This window comes from Sardina pilchardus, chromosome 19 (assembly GCF_963854185.1).
Source record: "Sardina pilchardus chromosome 19, fSarPil1.1, whole genome shotgun sequence".
NCBI lineage: Eukaryota > Metazoa > Chordata > Actinopteri > Clupeiformes > Clupeidae > Sardina > Sardina pilchardus.
In genome coordinates this window covers 28,163,477-28,178,222 of record NC_085012.1, presented here as the reverse complement: position 1 = coordinate 28,178,222, position 14,746 = coordinate 28,163,477, and the positions used below count along the sequence as shown (strand labels likewise).

The 14,746-nt window shown below is 44.2% G+C and overlaps 1 protein-coding gene across 1 annotated transcript; it reads right to left on the bottom strand.

The window, feature by feature from the left end:
- Positions 1-11,781: 11,781 nt before the first annotated feature.
- LOC134065626 (uncharacterized) lies at positions 11,782-14,515 on the bottom strand. Its single transcript, XM_062520587.1, has 5 exons — positions 14,418-14,515; positions 12,987-13,095; positions 12,731-12,850; positions 12,465-12,543; positions 11,782-12,127 (listed from the first exon to the last, which is right to left on the bottom strand). Exons 1-5 carry the CDS (start codon positions 14,513-14,515, stop codon positions 12,036-12,038), a joined length of 498 nt encoding a protein of 165 aa, XP_062376571.1. The 3' UTR covers positions 11,782-12,035.
- Positions 14,516-14,746: the final 231 nt, after the last annotated feature.

Sequence of the window (14,746 nt, the reverse complement as noted above, 5' to 3'; positions counted from 1 at the left end):
TTTGTAAAGGGCAAGAGATGTGGCCCATTGATAAGCACAGGGAGTCTGTTCCTCACCTCTCTCTCTCTCGCTCTCTCTCTTCTCTCTCTCATTCTCTCCCTCCCTCTCGCTCTCTCTCTCTCGCTCTCTCTCTCTCTCTCTCTCTCTCTCTCTCTCTCTGTGTTCAGCTCCAGTCGACAGGGCTGTGTGGAGACCGAAGATGGAGGAGCAAGATATGCTGCCTTTTGTCCGGCTCCGTGACTTTTGGGCTTCCACATGAGAAAGGGGACGGCTGGAGCCTGTGAGAGCCCAGCTCGGTCCAGCCCAGCCCAGCCCGGCCTGCGGCTGATGGAGCTGTGTCTTTATTGAGATAGAAATCTGGTCGTATGAGTGCCTCCGTGCCCCTGTAGTGATGCATACAGCTTTGACTTCCCCCAGCAGCGCCTCCCCAGGGATCACAATGGAATGAAAGGCAAGAAATAAGGAAAGGTACACACACACACACACACACACACACACACGTACACACACACACACACACACACACACACACACACACACACACACACACACACACACACACACACACATGCACACATGCGCACACACACAAGGACGTAGACACAAGTGAGAAAGGACCTGATATAGAAGAATAAGATGAGATCAAGGAAAGCATGAAGTACCTCTCAATGCCATAAGCTTTTAAAAGCAAAGAATGTACATTCATATCCAGTATAATACATGGTGGTGTGTGTAAGGGAGTCTGTATACAGTTTAATGTCATCCATGTCCACTGACTGTCCATAAACCACTAATGCCCAGATCCACATTCTCTTTGATGTGGAAAAAAATTATTTTGTCAATTTTTAATGACAATTGGAATTTAACTGAACTGTGAGAGACAAGGAATGAGGAGAGACAGAAAGAGAGACTGACTTCAGACTTGCGGCTCATAACAACCCCGTCTTCTTATTTGGGCCCACTGCTGAAGATTACAGGCTCCATATAAATCCCAATAAATCTGCTGTGAAGTGCTGCTGTGGAGTCCTCCGGATGACACTGCCGGGACCAGTAAACCATGCTGGAATTGTGTTTTATGAGGAAATGTCCAAACAAACAGACGAAGGGAGAGGAGGAGGGGAGATGGTCATGTCACCTTCGCCCTGCTCTGCCATGGTGAGGTGCATCACGGGTGGCCAGAGAGTTCGGAGAGCGTGTTCTCTGTGGCTGGTGCACACACACCTGAGGTTCTGCTTCCATGGCAGAGATGGAGAAGCTTGGATCTGGGAGTCTGGACACCCGATTGCGGCCTGATGATTAATGGCTTTTTGGGTGACAAATTGCCACGGTAACCCAACTCTGGGGGCAGAGGTGTTGTCGTGCACAGTGGCCACCGTTTAATCGATGCCGTCGCATTGTTCCTCTATTACTCCCACTCCTTTTTCTTTCAGCCTCTCTCCCTCCTTTCCAATTGACCAAACAGAACAGCGTCTGTGCACCGTCTATGTTCTCTCTCTCCCTCTCTATCTCTATATTTCCCTCTCTTTCTCTCCCTCTCTCTCTCTCTCTATCTATCTCTCCCTCTCTCAATCTCATCTGTCTTCTTTCTCTTTGTCTCACATTGTGTGTGAATTCAGAGAAGTTTGCAATTGTGCACCTCCTGACCATAAGTGACCACCACAAGCTTTAACATAATCCGAGAGCAAATTTAAGTATTATCATATCAGTATTATCAAAGTTAAGTATTATCATATCAGTAAACTGCCATGTTTACTACCAGCAACAGCAACAACTACAGCAGTAATAGATTAGTATTAGTAATCATGACTGCATAGTTGTAGTAATGGTGATTGCACTGACAACAACTTTTCCATATGTCAGTGTCAGATGAATTAGTTAGGTCTAATCAAAAAGGGAAGCAGGGTAAAGTTCAGGCAGCTCTGCGATCGATTAATTCTTCTTGTCATTGGACTTTCTGTTTCGAACTAGCTTTCCAGGGTTGAGAACCGGAATGAGTGTTTATTCTAACCTGCTGGCAACCTGAAGGTCATACAGCTCCAGATTACTCTCCAACTGAATGAGCTGAGAGCCATTTTATGTCGTTTTCCCATCATGTTTCTTTTCATATGTGATGGCTGCCCTTATCCCTCCTGCCCTCTCTCATCTCTCTCTTTCCATCTCTCTGGAAGTCTTTTCTTTCCTCTACCTCTCTCTAATATTGTCACTTACATATAGTGATGAATGACAGCACGAATGATAGTGGTCTTTAAGGAAACCCAAATCAAAAACTAAAACATCAACCACTATTAATTCATAGAGTATGGTCCTGGGTTACCACCCCACTCACTGGAAACGCCTGTCGTCTTATGTCTCATAGATGAATCAGTGACCTTCCAGTGTACACTGCCGAATTGATGCCATGATATTTTATTTGATGGGGCCCTATTTGATCGTTTAATGTTAAATGTCTTTTTATAAATGTGTGCGCGTGGGTAAAGGCTGAGGAGATATTATGAGGAAAGGTACACACACACAGGGGCCGTGGCGATCCGCCACCAAAAGGTCACGCCATGTGGAAGATTTGCTTCTCGGCGAGAAAATGAATAATTAATGGGTGTAATATTGCTTGTGTGAAGTAAACTCAGACAGCACCAAGGCCAACTTTGGAGAAAACAAACATGAAACTTGATGGGTGTTTTGGGAGGCACGAAGGGACATTCAGGCTAACGTCACTCTTGGAACCACAGTGCAAAGATTCTGCATTCTGTGTGAATGTCCATGAATGGGTCCCTCTGGTCCTTGACTTTTGTTTTCCTTGTGTACCTTGAGAAAGAGGTTTTCCAGTCAAGATCCTATACGGACAAGTAATTACTACGGTATGAAAGAGAGAACGGTTCAGTTTCAGCTAAGGGCATGATGGAGAATACAGGAAATGACAGGAAGGGATTATGTATAAGCAGGAAGTCATTACTACAAAATAGATGGATACACAATGTACAATGTGACTGCTGTTTTACCAAACTTTTTACACGCTGTAAGTTTACAAACCATTACCTTTACCTACAGTTTTACCTGTTTCTAGTTGGTATGTAAGCTATGTGTTCTTTATAAGTCTTATATGTCATATTTTTCATATTTAATGGTCTAGCTCACATGATATTACGTAAGTACTTTTTCTAGAACAGCCATTTCTGACATGAAGCTCAGGACTGCTGACCTCCTTAAGAGGATATATGTCTGAAATGGAGACAACCCCTCTTTCATACCTTAATAAATGGATTTTCCTCACAATGACTCAAGTAATTCACTTTCTCTCTCTCTCCCTCTCTCTGTCTCTCTCTCTCTCTCTCTCTCTCTCTCTCTCTCTCTGTCCATTTCTCCATTGGCCAGAGGAGTGGAAGAGATGAGGACAGGGGGGAAACCCAAAGAGGATATGCTCCCTGACAGTGAGTCTGTCTGCTTAATGATGGAGGCTTCACATAACCTTCAAACCAGGCCATGGCGCCAACCAATCACTGACAGCTCAACCCGCTCCCCCAGCTCCAATAAATGTCAAGCATTCATCCCTCTCTCTCTCTTTCAGTCTCCCTCTCTCTCAATCCCTCACTTTCTCTCTCTGTCTCTCTGTCTCATGCTATCTGTCCCATCTCTTCCACTGTCTCACAGTCTCGTAATTCCTTACGATCTTCCACTCCCTTGCCTCCGACTTCCTCATTTCTCTCTTCCTCATATTGCCTCCTTCCTCTCCACTTGTCTTACCAACCCTTACCTTCTTCTTCTTCCTCGTTTATTTCCTGAAGTTGTGAAGATACCTTAATGCTTAAATGGTGTGGAGAGAGAGACAACGTAGGGATTATGGAAAGGTACACACTGTAGAAGAAGAGCATGAGATTCAGGAAGCTACTTGCTGTCTTGGAGGTGAGATTGTGAGCATGATGATCTAGTCCAGTGTTGATATATAAATGACTGTGAACTGGACAAACTGATATGACATTACTTGTCAATATGGCGCACACTCCATATTGACTGTACCTAGGGTTGGGTATCGAGAATCAAGAATTGATGGGAACCGGGACTAGCTTTCCAATTCTCCCGGAATCGTTCAAAAGTTTACATTTCAATTCCTAGTATCGATTCCCAGTCCGCGAACCGGAAGAAGAAGCCGCTAAACACCAACGAAGAAGGTGTTTGCATAACCGAGCTGAGGCAACAAGACGACAGTTCAAAGATTTTATATTTATATTGTAGTTGAAAACAGCCCTGTGAGAAATTTATAGTAAAGTTCATAAAAAGTAAAAAGTTCATAGAATTAAAATTGATGGAGAAGATCAGACCATTGGTTAGCTAGCTCATTTAAAATATCCAAACTTTTTTTGACCTTGCTTCTTACAAGAATCGGAATCGAGAATCGTTAGGAACCGGAATCGAAACAAGGAATCGAAATCGGAATCGGAATCGTTCAAATTCAAACGATACCCAACCCTAACTGTACCACAATGCTAACAGCGCTTGAATCAGTGTGTCATGTCACCCCCCGTGGTTTCACCAGTCACCTCCACGAAGGTCATGCGGGCCATGCCTCTGTTTAGCCCAGTGCCGTGACCTTGCGTCTCGCCCACAATACCCCACCCCAGGTCAGCTTGGCCAGAGCCCTCCTCCGGCGCTCTCGGGGCTTACCTATGCATTTGGCAGATGATGCGCCCGGTTGGCCGGGCACAGTGACAGCTCCTCACCTGTGATTAATAGGCCGAGGCCTGGCATGGGGCAAGTCAGGGGGAGCGAGGCCTCTGGGCGTCACAAATCACCACAATTAGCCTGTGACTGATGGGGTCGGCTACCCACGGTGCTCTGTTAGGATGAACTTCTGTGTTTGGCAACTGTTGGTGGAATGGGTCTCTCTGTTACGTAACAGTGAAAGTAAACAACAATGTTGAGATTTGTTATGATACGGTATGTTATTATGAGTTTATTGACAAAGTAAACAGTCATTAGTAGAATTTGTCATTATTCTGTTATTGCCAGAGTTTCTGAATCTAAATTGTAAGACACACAGAACAGAGAGATTCCACCATAAGAAGACTTTGTCTCCATTTGACCTTTATACGTTTATATGGGTCCACCCACCCACACAACACTTTGATCAGTTTGTGCTTGAGGCAGATTTTAACGTCTGGGCACTTTGGCTTCCTGGGCTTTGGATGTTTTCTGTTTACCCTTTTTTGTTGTTGTTGTTGTTGGTTGGGGGTGGGGGGTGGCTGGCTGAGGGGGGCACAGAAAAGCAAGCATTCGCATTTAAAGCAGAGTCTAAACGAGGCCTGTGTTGTTCCATCAGCGCCTCTGAGTGATGGACTGCGCAGGGACATCCAGATGGCACCGGCAATACATCCCGCCCTTCACTTTAAAACAGCACTCCTCCCTCTCTCCTCCTCCCTCTGTTTTTTTTGTTCCTCTCTCTCCATCTCTCTCTCTCTGTCCCTCTCTCTCTCTCTCTCTTCATCCCTCAACTCCTATGCCTTTCGAAGACATCATCACGGAAATGCAATCACGCGCTCCGACTCAGCGGGAGCGGCTCTCGGTGGCCGGCCGTGGAGGTTAAGGATATTCAGGCCCACGGGCGACCGGTGACGGATGGCCACCAGCCTGGGGGGAGAAGCTGAGGAATGGGCCTGAGGACCGGAGAGAGAGAGAGAGAGAGAGAGAGAGAGAGAGAGAGAGAGAGAGAGGAGGTGGAGCCATGGAGGGGAGAGCACATGGCACGCCTCTCTCCATCTCCATCTGTCCTTTCTCCCTCTCTCTCTCCCTCTCTGACTCTCCCTCTCTCTCTCCCTTTCTTTCTCTCCTTCTCTCTCTCTCATGGTATATGGCAGAAGTGAGGCCACATCCAGATCCCATTTTGAGAGGCCTCTTGTGGGTCCTGCTGTTGTAAGCCTTTGAGTGGGGAGATGTTCTTTTCTCTGTGTCCTCTCTCTCTCTCTCTCTCTCTCTCTCTCTCTCTCTCTTTTCCCTTCTCTCTCTATATCTCTCTCTATCTTTCTATCTTGTGAATGCAATATCTTTGATTGATGAGAGCTCTTCTGATCTTGAAGGACGTTTTTTTCTCTCTCTCTTTTGTTGAGCGCAGATACACTCGGTGCTCACACAAGTGGAATTACATTCAGACATTTACAGCTGGGAGAGCACCAAAAGTGTATTTTTGGGCACTCCAAATGGTGAATACACTCACTCTCCTCTGCCCGTTTTTGCATGCACTCCCCTCAAAGGTTGTTGGGCTGTGATGATTACAATGGCAATATCCACCCAGTCCAACAGTAATTAGTTGTCAAGTTCTGTCTCCCAGTCTGCTGTTTATTGATCGCGCAATGTGGTTAACAGGAGGAAAGAAGACTACACAGTGGCCAGTGTTTGTGAGTTAAGTGGACATGGCCGCGGCACTGTAATTGTTTTGGCCGGCATGATTGGGCGGGACAGTTATTGACTATGGGGAGTAAGGGAAGGACTCGGGCGGCTGACAGGAAGGAAGTTCTTTTGGACGCTCGCTGTCGCTGTTGTGGCGGACAGGCTGACACAGGCTCTCTCTGGGGCCACAGACGACGCAGGAGTAATGAGTCCCATCTCTCCCTCTCTCTCTCTTCCCCTCTCTTTCTCTATCTCTCTCTCTCTTGCTCTTTTCATACTATCTTTATCATTCTCTCTTTTCTCTTGGTCATCCTCTCTCTCTCTCTCTCCTTCTCTCCCCATCTCAACCTCCCTCTTTCTCTTGTTTTCTGTAAGGAAGTTTTACTTTGTCCACTATACTTACTGGCAGGATAGAGGACAGTTTTGAACAAAGCAAAATTGTAACAAATTATGTTCAAATATTCTCTGTATTTGTAACGCTAGCAAGGCTTGACATCCATTTAAAATCAATTATTATTATTTTTTACCCTCCAGTGAATTTTCATACCCGGTTTCAGAGACATCTTAATCATAAAAAAATTGAATGAATGTGATTATCTTCCTCTCTTTTTTAATATGCACACTACTGGTCAAAAGTTTGGGGTCACTTTGGGGTCTGTCATAGGCAGAATACCAGCTGAGATCAGTTGCACTTGACTTTTTAAAATCAGGGCTGCAATTTTTAGATTACATTATGTCCTTACATAATTGCAAAAGGATTCCCTGTTGCAATATTTATATCGCCCATTGTCAGCAACCATTCATCCCATGTTCCAAAGGCACATTCTGTTCACTAATATGATATCATGTACTATCTCATTCTAAAAGGTTAACTAAGAAAACATGGGAGAACCCTTTTGCAATTATGTCATCTGAAAACTGCCTCCCCGATTAAATTTACATTCAAGACACATAACGAATCACAAAGTATTATTAAAATCCACAACTCTCATTCCAACATTTGCACTGTGCAGCATAGATGTTTGAAATCTCAGAACATGTTGTGATGTTGCTCAAGCGTGAAAAAAACAATTTGGTGACATTTGGTTGATGATATTACAGCACACAATGGCACCTAAATCTCGCGCTCCCGTCTGTGTTGTCATACATGTATAAACAGGCAATAAGCGTGCTTGCACAAATAGAATTACTCACATTCATACACACAGATACACAAACTGTGTCTTTCTCACTCTCCTTTTCCTCTCTCTCTTTCTCTCTCTCTCTCTCTTACACACACACAGACACACAGATATACACAGACACACACCAATGCACACTTCAATCATTACTCACCCTCTCTCCCACTTCGGAATAACAAATGGATACTCCCATCCACCCACCCATTCCACCCCCTCCCTCTCTCTCCCACCCCCATCGCCATCTCCAATCAGACCCCCCAGCCCCCACGCCCCAGACTCCACCTCCACCTCCAGCCCCCACCCTTTTCGCCCGAAAAGTGTTTTTCCAAACACTGCCATGGGTCGTCCCCCAGCAGAGAAATTGCAATTATTTGTCATTTTAATTTGTCTGCCGCTGCGCAAAGCAAGAGAAAAGAATGGCTGGCCTCTCACGACATGGCCGGCTCAAGTGATTCATGGGTCCATCTGAAACACGGAATTAATATTTGAATGTAATTATTACTTCCCCGGCCATTAGCGGGGTAGCTAAATGAAATCATGTGAGTGCGGGTTTTCATTACCGCGCAATAGATTTATAAAAAAGGAAGCCGGCGGAAGGAGGGAGGGAGGAGGAGATTGTGGGTCGTACTTCGGCGTGAGCGAGCGATTGGACAATCTCAGTGGAGGCGAGGGGAAACTCTGCCACACCGCCTAATTGAGGCTGATACGATCTTCACAACGTGCCACAAGGAAGGGAAATGGGAACGCCGAGGACATTCTCTCATTACTTTGGCCACATTAAAGGCTGCATAAATCAACGACAAAGGGCAAATGCCCGTAAATGTTTTCAGAAGAGTCGGGTGGTTCGGGTGGTTTTATGGCAAAATCACAATGAGGCGTATGCCTTTGTGAGTGCAGAGACAGATTTTTTACAAGCCTTCTACATATGTATATATTATTATTGACATACATTATATACATATCTATAAGTGCGTAATAATTTGATTTCAAAACCATAAATCCTGCTATGTCAATTGGTTAGTGGTTGCTCCTCTCATTTGAAGGGAAAAAGAAGAATGTGGTATGTATCTCTCAAAACCACTAAGAACTAGAAGATAAAACCAAGCCGACTCTCTCTCTCTCTCTCTCTCTCTCTCTCTCTCTCTCTCTCTCTCTATCTCTCTCTCTCGCTTCCTCTCTCTCAATCCTTTGAGAGCCCGAGGCAGACAACACTTCTCCTCTGTTCAGATTAAATCTGTGCCAGTGGTGTACAAGCATCTGAAAATCCATTTGTGGTGGAGTGACGTTCGCATGATGATATTATGGAGCCAGACGCCATGTTTATCTGTTTCTCTAATGTGTGTTGTCATACATACACAAACATATCCATACTCACAGTCACAAGCCACAGACACAGAAACACACACACACGCACACACACACACACACACACACACACACACACACACACACACACACACACACACACACACACACACACACACACACACACACACACACACACACACGGACACACACGGACACACATAGACTTACACGCAAACACCCCTTCACACATACACACACAGGGTTGTAGAGGCAGGGTGATCCTCAACATTCTTGACTGGGTCGCAAGTAGGGACCCCACTAGTCTTTCCCTCCTCCACCGAGCCCATGGGCTGTCACAGCAAATGAGAGGCCCGCTGGCAGACTGATCAATAGCTTCTGACTGCAGACACGTCGCTGTCTCCCACCCTCCTCACAGTCAAAATCTCATGCATTCATTTAGAGAACATCAATGTGAAGTGCTATTACTTTGTGTTTTTCGTTTTGTTTGGGTTTTTTTTTCACTCGTCTTGTTTGATTTGTTTGTATTTGACTGGCTTAGCCAGATACTCAAATATACATTAACAAGTGAGAGTTAAGGAATTGTGACCAGTCAGGATTAGATCATTAAAATTAGATCATTAATAACATTGATTTCAAACAAAGACTCTTTAAAAAGGGTTATTGGGGTCTATATAGAACCATGCAGGGATTCCTTTGATGAAAGGTTGAAAGAACCATTTAGGGATACCCTGAAGGATACAATAGAACAATTTTTGGTTCTACATGGCACCTTTTTTTCTAAGAGTACAGTAAGTGTCCTTCCACAACGTGACAAGATTTAAGAAAGATGCTCACAACACTTCAGGGCTCGAGAGGACAAAAAGGCTGAATGAAGACATCCCAGAATGACATAAAAACTCTTCCCTTCCTGGTTTCAAGGTTAGTTCACTCACTTACGCGCCACCTAAGAGGACGACCTGCGTGTCCTTGAGAGGCCGTGCGTGTCCACCCTGTAGCCTTCGGAGTGATTTATTGTGTGTTATTGTTGCACTTTTCAATATTGTTCAATACTGGGCCACTGATTACCTCCCCCCCACTTCCTCCGTGGGGCCGCGTGAGCTGGACGCGCACTGCCCTCGGGGCCGCTGGCCTCTCTAATTGGTTTTGAGAGGAGTTTTGCCGCCCTTTCTGCGGCGGCAAATCTCATCACAGCACGTGCTGCAGGGCCCCGCCAGCTGGGAAAGCAGCCTTCAGGATTTTAGCCTCTCACACTGCCACTCACTGCCAGGGTCTCATGTGTCTCAGCTTCAGGTGTGTGACAGGTACAGTATATATACCTTTGTGTGTGTGTGTGTGTGTGTGTGTGTGTGTGTGTGTGCCTGTGTGTGATTGAGAGAGAGAGAGAGCGAGAGAGAGAAAGAGACAGAGAGAGAGAGAGAGAGAGCAGAGCATTACTGGCCTGTCTGTAAGACTATGTACTTGAACACAGATACAGACACACTGTCAGATTCAAGAGACCGAAACACCCAAGGGATCTCAGTATATGTTTCAGTTAGAGACTCCAGCAGACAATGGACTTGACTCACTGATATGTGTGAAAAAAATATATAAATTAAAAATGAAGTCCAATCCAAATCAAACCATAATAATAAGTGATAAAAAGGTTTATGAAAAAAAGCATCTATTCTGTCATTCCAGTGGAGATATGAATGTCACTGCCTCCCACTTTCTTCCTCTAAAGGACATGTCGGTCTATCATCTCTTGCCCATGAGGACTTCATTTAAACAGATAAAAGTTTCAAAATGTGCGAATGGCTGCCCTTCAGCTCCAATATCTTAGGCTCAGCACACTGGAATGGTACTGTAAAAATGACAAATGTCTGTAATATTCTCCACCCTAATAGAAAGCCCACTGTGCTCTCTTTGGCATTTTAAACCTTCTTCTTTTACTTCATGGCGGGAACCTGCCTCCCATTACGCTCCCCTTAACAAGTGAGCAGAGTTTTCATCTCGCTGACACACACTAGTCTTTCTGCCCTGCAGCCTGATCACCCCTCTCTCTCTCTCTCACACACACACACACACACACACTATACACACGTTCACATATTCAGACATGCACAGACGTAGACACACACACCCACCCACACAGACACTCACTCACTCATTTATTCATTCACTCACTCAGTCTTCTACACACACACACACACACACACACACACACACACACACACACACACACACACAAATACACACACATGTACACACACACACACACACACACACACACACACACACACACACACACACACAAAGATGCTAAGGTCATTACCTGCCCCAAATCCACTATCCCTGCTTAGAATCCTGGACTTATAACTGGGGGAATTCCTCGGCTTCTGAAAAGCCTTTAAAAGTTAATGTTTTAAATCATAACTGAGCCGGCACCGAGCAACAGCCACTCTACAACAAACCTGAATTACATTCAGTGCCATTACAGTACCTTGAAGCCAGCAGAGACACTAGCACACACTGCCACCTAGTGGTCAGTAGTAGTTATGCCCAGGTGTGAGGTGGGTAAACATCTATGCCCACGGCCAGCGGCCTCCCTACGACCAGACACACTTTGCAGTGATGGATAGCGATGCCCAGTTGAGCATATTGCGCTCCTAATAAAAGCTGGCCAGCAATTCACACACCTGGGAGTGTTTTCTCCAAAGCATTGCAGCTTTTAAGGGGAAAAAAGCGGTTTACCTGTCAAAAAGAAGGATGTCTCCACAAAGACGGCATCTCACTTCAAAAGTACAAAAGCTGGATCTATTTTAATTCTTTTTCTGTGAACATTTAACTCTTTATCTGCCCTTAGTCAATAAAAGGAATCATGAGAAATACAAAAGCATAGAAATCAGTGCATGTCCTTGCAGAGGGACTTTGTACACATAAGTGGGCTACTCTACTAACCATATCATCCCTCAACATAAAGCAGCAAAATTCTATTTAGATGTAAAAAATAAAGCTACAAACCATATAAATGAAACAGTAAACAAAAAAATAAAAACACTACGGAGTGCAGGCACAATGAAATGCAAGCCAGCACTTGAGGGAAGAAAGCAATAACATTGGTCTCCCTACAGCCATGCAGTCTCATTGGCTGATTACTGTCCGTGTTCTCCCTCAGTACAGTGTGCAGTTGGCAGAGGAGCGCTGGGTGCACATGAAGTCACTGGTGATCTCTTGGTATCCGCGGGCCTGTGTCAGTCCACTTCCTGTGGGCAACAGAAATTGTTGTGGAAAAGGTCCAAAGGAAAATCAAGAAGCAGCGCTAAACATTTTCCCTCAAGGAAGGTGGTATGATGCTATCCGTTACTTGAGGCTGCAGAGTATCACATGAAATTGTTTGATTTTTTTTATTTCATCTAGTAGACACATCGTCAAATCAACTACTCTGCTTATTTCTGCTTAGCTTATTTTTATCAGTAATATACACTATGTTGCTACCTTATGACTGATTCTTTCAGAATGTCCAGTTTCATTGAATATAAATCCACAGTGAAGTAAACAAACTAGGCAAACATGACCATGGTCATACAGAAGGACTCCTACCATCCATTAAGTTGTAGAGGTTACAGTAATTCACTCCATGGTCTTTGATGGCATACCATGACTCTGACACAGACAGTCCCTGAGATGACAGGAAAGCTTAATGAGTTATTATTCTTCCCAACCAAACATGTAGTATTTTTACAATCTAAGTTTACAGTTTGCATAGCATATTCAAAATTCTCTGCCAAGTCTCTATCAACTGCTCACCCAAGATGACCCAGTTGGGTGAGCAGTTTCTAGCAGCTAGCTATTAAAACATTTCTTACAGAAACACTGCAATGCGTAAAGAATCCAAATGAAACTAAGTGGAAGGTGATGTCATCAACATGGCTTTTCATTGGCGTTGTGTGCTTGGCTGCGATGAAGTGGGAAGAAGCTGACTGGAGCTGGAAGAGCACAAATCACACAGAGCAAGACACATTATATCTATATCATATCTATATCATCTCTATACGCGCCTTGGAGGCTAAATGTATTAACACTAGTGCACTTGCTGGGCACATACATCCTGGCATTCCACACCTTATACAGACACCGCTGTCCTCCCCCAGTACAGCCTGATATCGTCCTCCACTTCTTAATCTGAGACACCAAACCTTCATATACCCATCTACAAGGTATGCCAAAGTACCTGCAACAGCACAGACACACACACACACACACACACACACACACACACACACACACACACACAGAGAGAGAGAGATTAACAGACAGAGAGATATATAGAGATAGAGAGAGAGAGAGAGAGAGAGAAAGATACAGACCAAAATTACATTCTAATGCAAGTTGCCCAGTGATTTCTGAATCAAATGCTGCCATCTGGTGGAATTTTTCATTGATTCTGCATCATGACTAAATGCTAACAAGTGTTTTATTCATACTAAATTACGCAGCTGTAAAATGTACAAAGGCATGTATGTAGGCTTCATGGGAACCATCCTGAAAAGACAGAGTTTGCACATTCACCACAGTACTACAATTGTAATGTGTATGTTTAGACCATGCAGGTGTACAACCATCCCATGAGAACACTTAAGCTATTGACCCTGTTCAAACAAAGGCTCTCCTCAATGGCAAAGCCCACATCATTGAATTAAACTCTTGCACTCTTCAAAAAAGGGCCAAGCATGCACATGGATTGACATATCCAGTTTAGATCCATTGCACAGACCCTTTAACTCATGTATACTGGCCTGGGCAACACAAACGTTTATTGTGTCGGTTGAACAACTGACCAGTTCATAGAATCGTGTGAACAGTGGGCCGCACAGTGCCTTAATCAAGTCTAACCAGCACACTGGCCTTCATGTCCTGTCGTGCTAATGCCAACTGTTTTGTGCCGCCGAAAGAGAATGCAAACATTGGCTTTCTCATTAGGAATTGACTCGTTAATAGTGTCTGTGATGTCTGTCATATGACCATGGCAGACAGCCAAGAACATGAATCATTCAGCCTGCACACTAGCCTTTAAATTGAAGGCAAAGGCAATACACAACATGGGAGTCTTAAAAGCAGAAATGACAAGCATTTGACCACTATTACAGATTATTCACTATATAGGCTAGGAATCAATCAGTGTAAGTTATTCAGTCAGACAAATTTGCCATAGCTCATTTCGCAACATCAACATTACATGTAAGCAACATGACACTCAGCTACTTTATGTCACAGCCATAATGCTTTTTGATAATTATGCTACAGTATGATATTTTATTACATAATACTATGAGATTAACTGAATATTCTCAAGGTAGGCCGACAGTAGGCTATAGCCTGCGATTAGCAGTTCAAATAACATTGTCTTGATAGAACATAATATAGCAGAGCAGTTATCTAAGATCAGTTTCAAAGGAAGGCTCTAAGACCTAGTCAGCCATTTTGCCATAAACATGCCCTTATGCTGTCTGTAGCAGTAAAGGTTAAGACAAAAAAAGAGTGAGCAGACCTTACCATTGCACTCTGCATTGAGCATGTAAAGGTCCTGCATCACAGAGGACCACAATTCCCAAAATGACAGAGCCAAGTAGAAGCCAGCGGGTTAGATGCATGATGCACAATCTGTCTAATGGTAAACAAACTAAGATGGGGTGGCAGCTTTATACATCTTTCAGTGGAGCTTCGGTATCACAGGATGGTCATGTGCCCTCTCTCTTCTCTGAAGGGAAGAGCCCAAATTAAATTAGACTAACAAGGAGTCCTCTGGGACAAACACCATTTACTCGCCACTGAAGGACATCTACATACAGTAGTTATTGGACAAATTTTAGTTATAAATGTGC

What these genes read in the sequence shown, in the direction of transcription:
- LOC134065626 (XM_062520587.1), bottom strand. Translation starts at nt 14,515, where the DNA reads ATGCATCTAACCCGCTGGCTTCTACTTGGCTCTGTCATTTTGGGAATT. An exon ending in TTACGCATTGCAGTGTTTCT is followed by an intron (nt 12,544 to 12,730) that starts GTAAGAAATGTT and finishes CTGTCATCTCAG; the next exon opens with GGACTGTCTGTGTCAGAGTC. An exon ending in CCTCTACAACTTAATGGATG is followed by an intron (nt 12,128 to 12,464) that starts GTAGGAGTCCTT and finishes TGTTGCCCACAG; the next exon opens with GAAGTGGACTGACACAGGCC.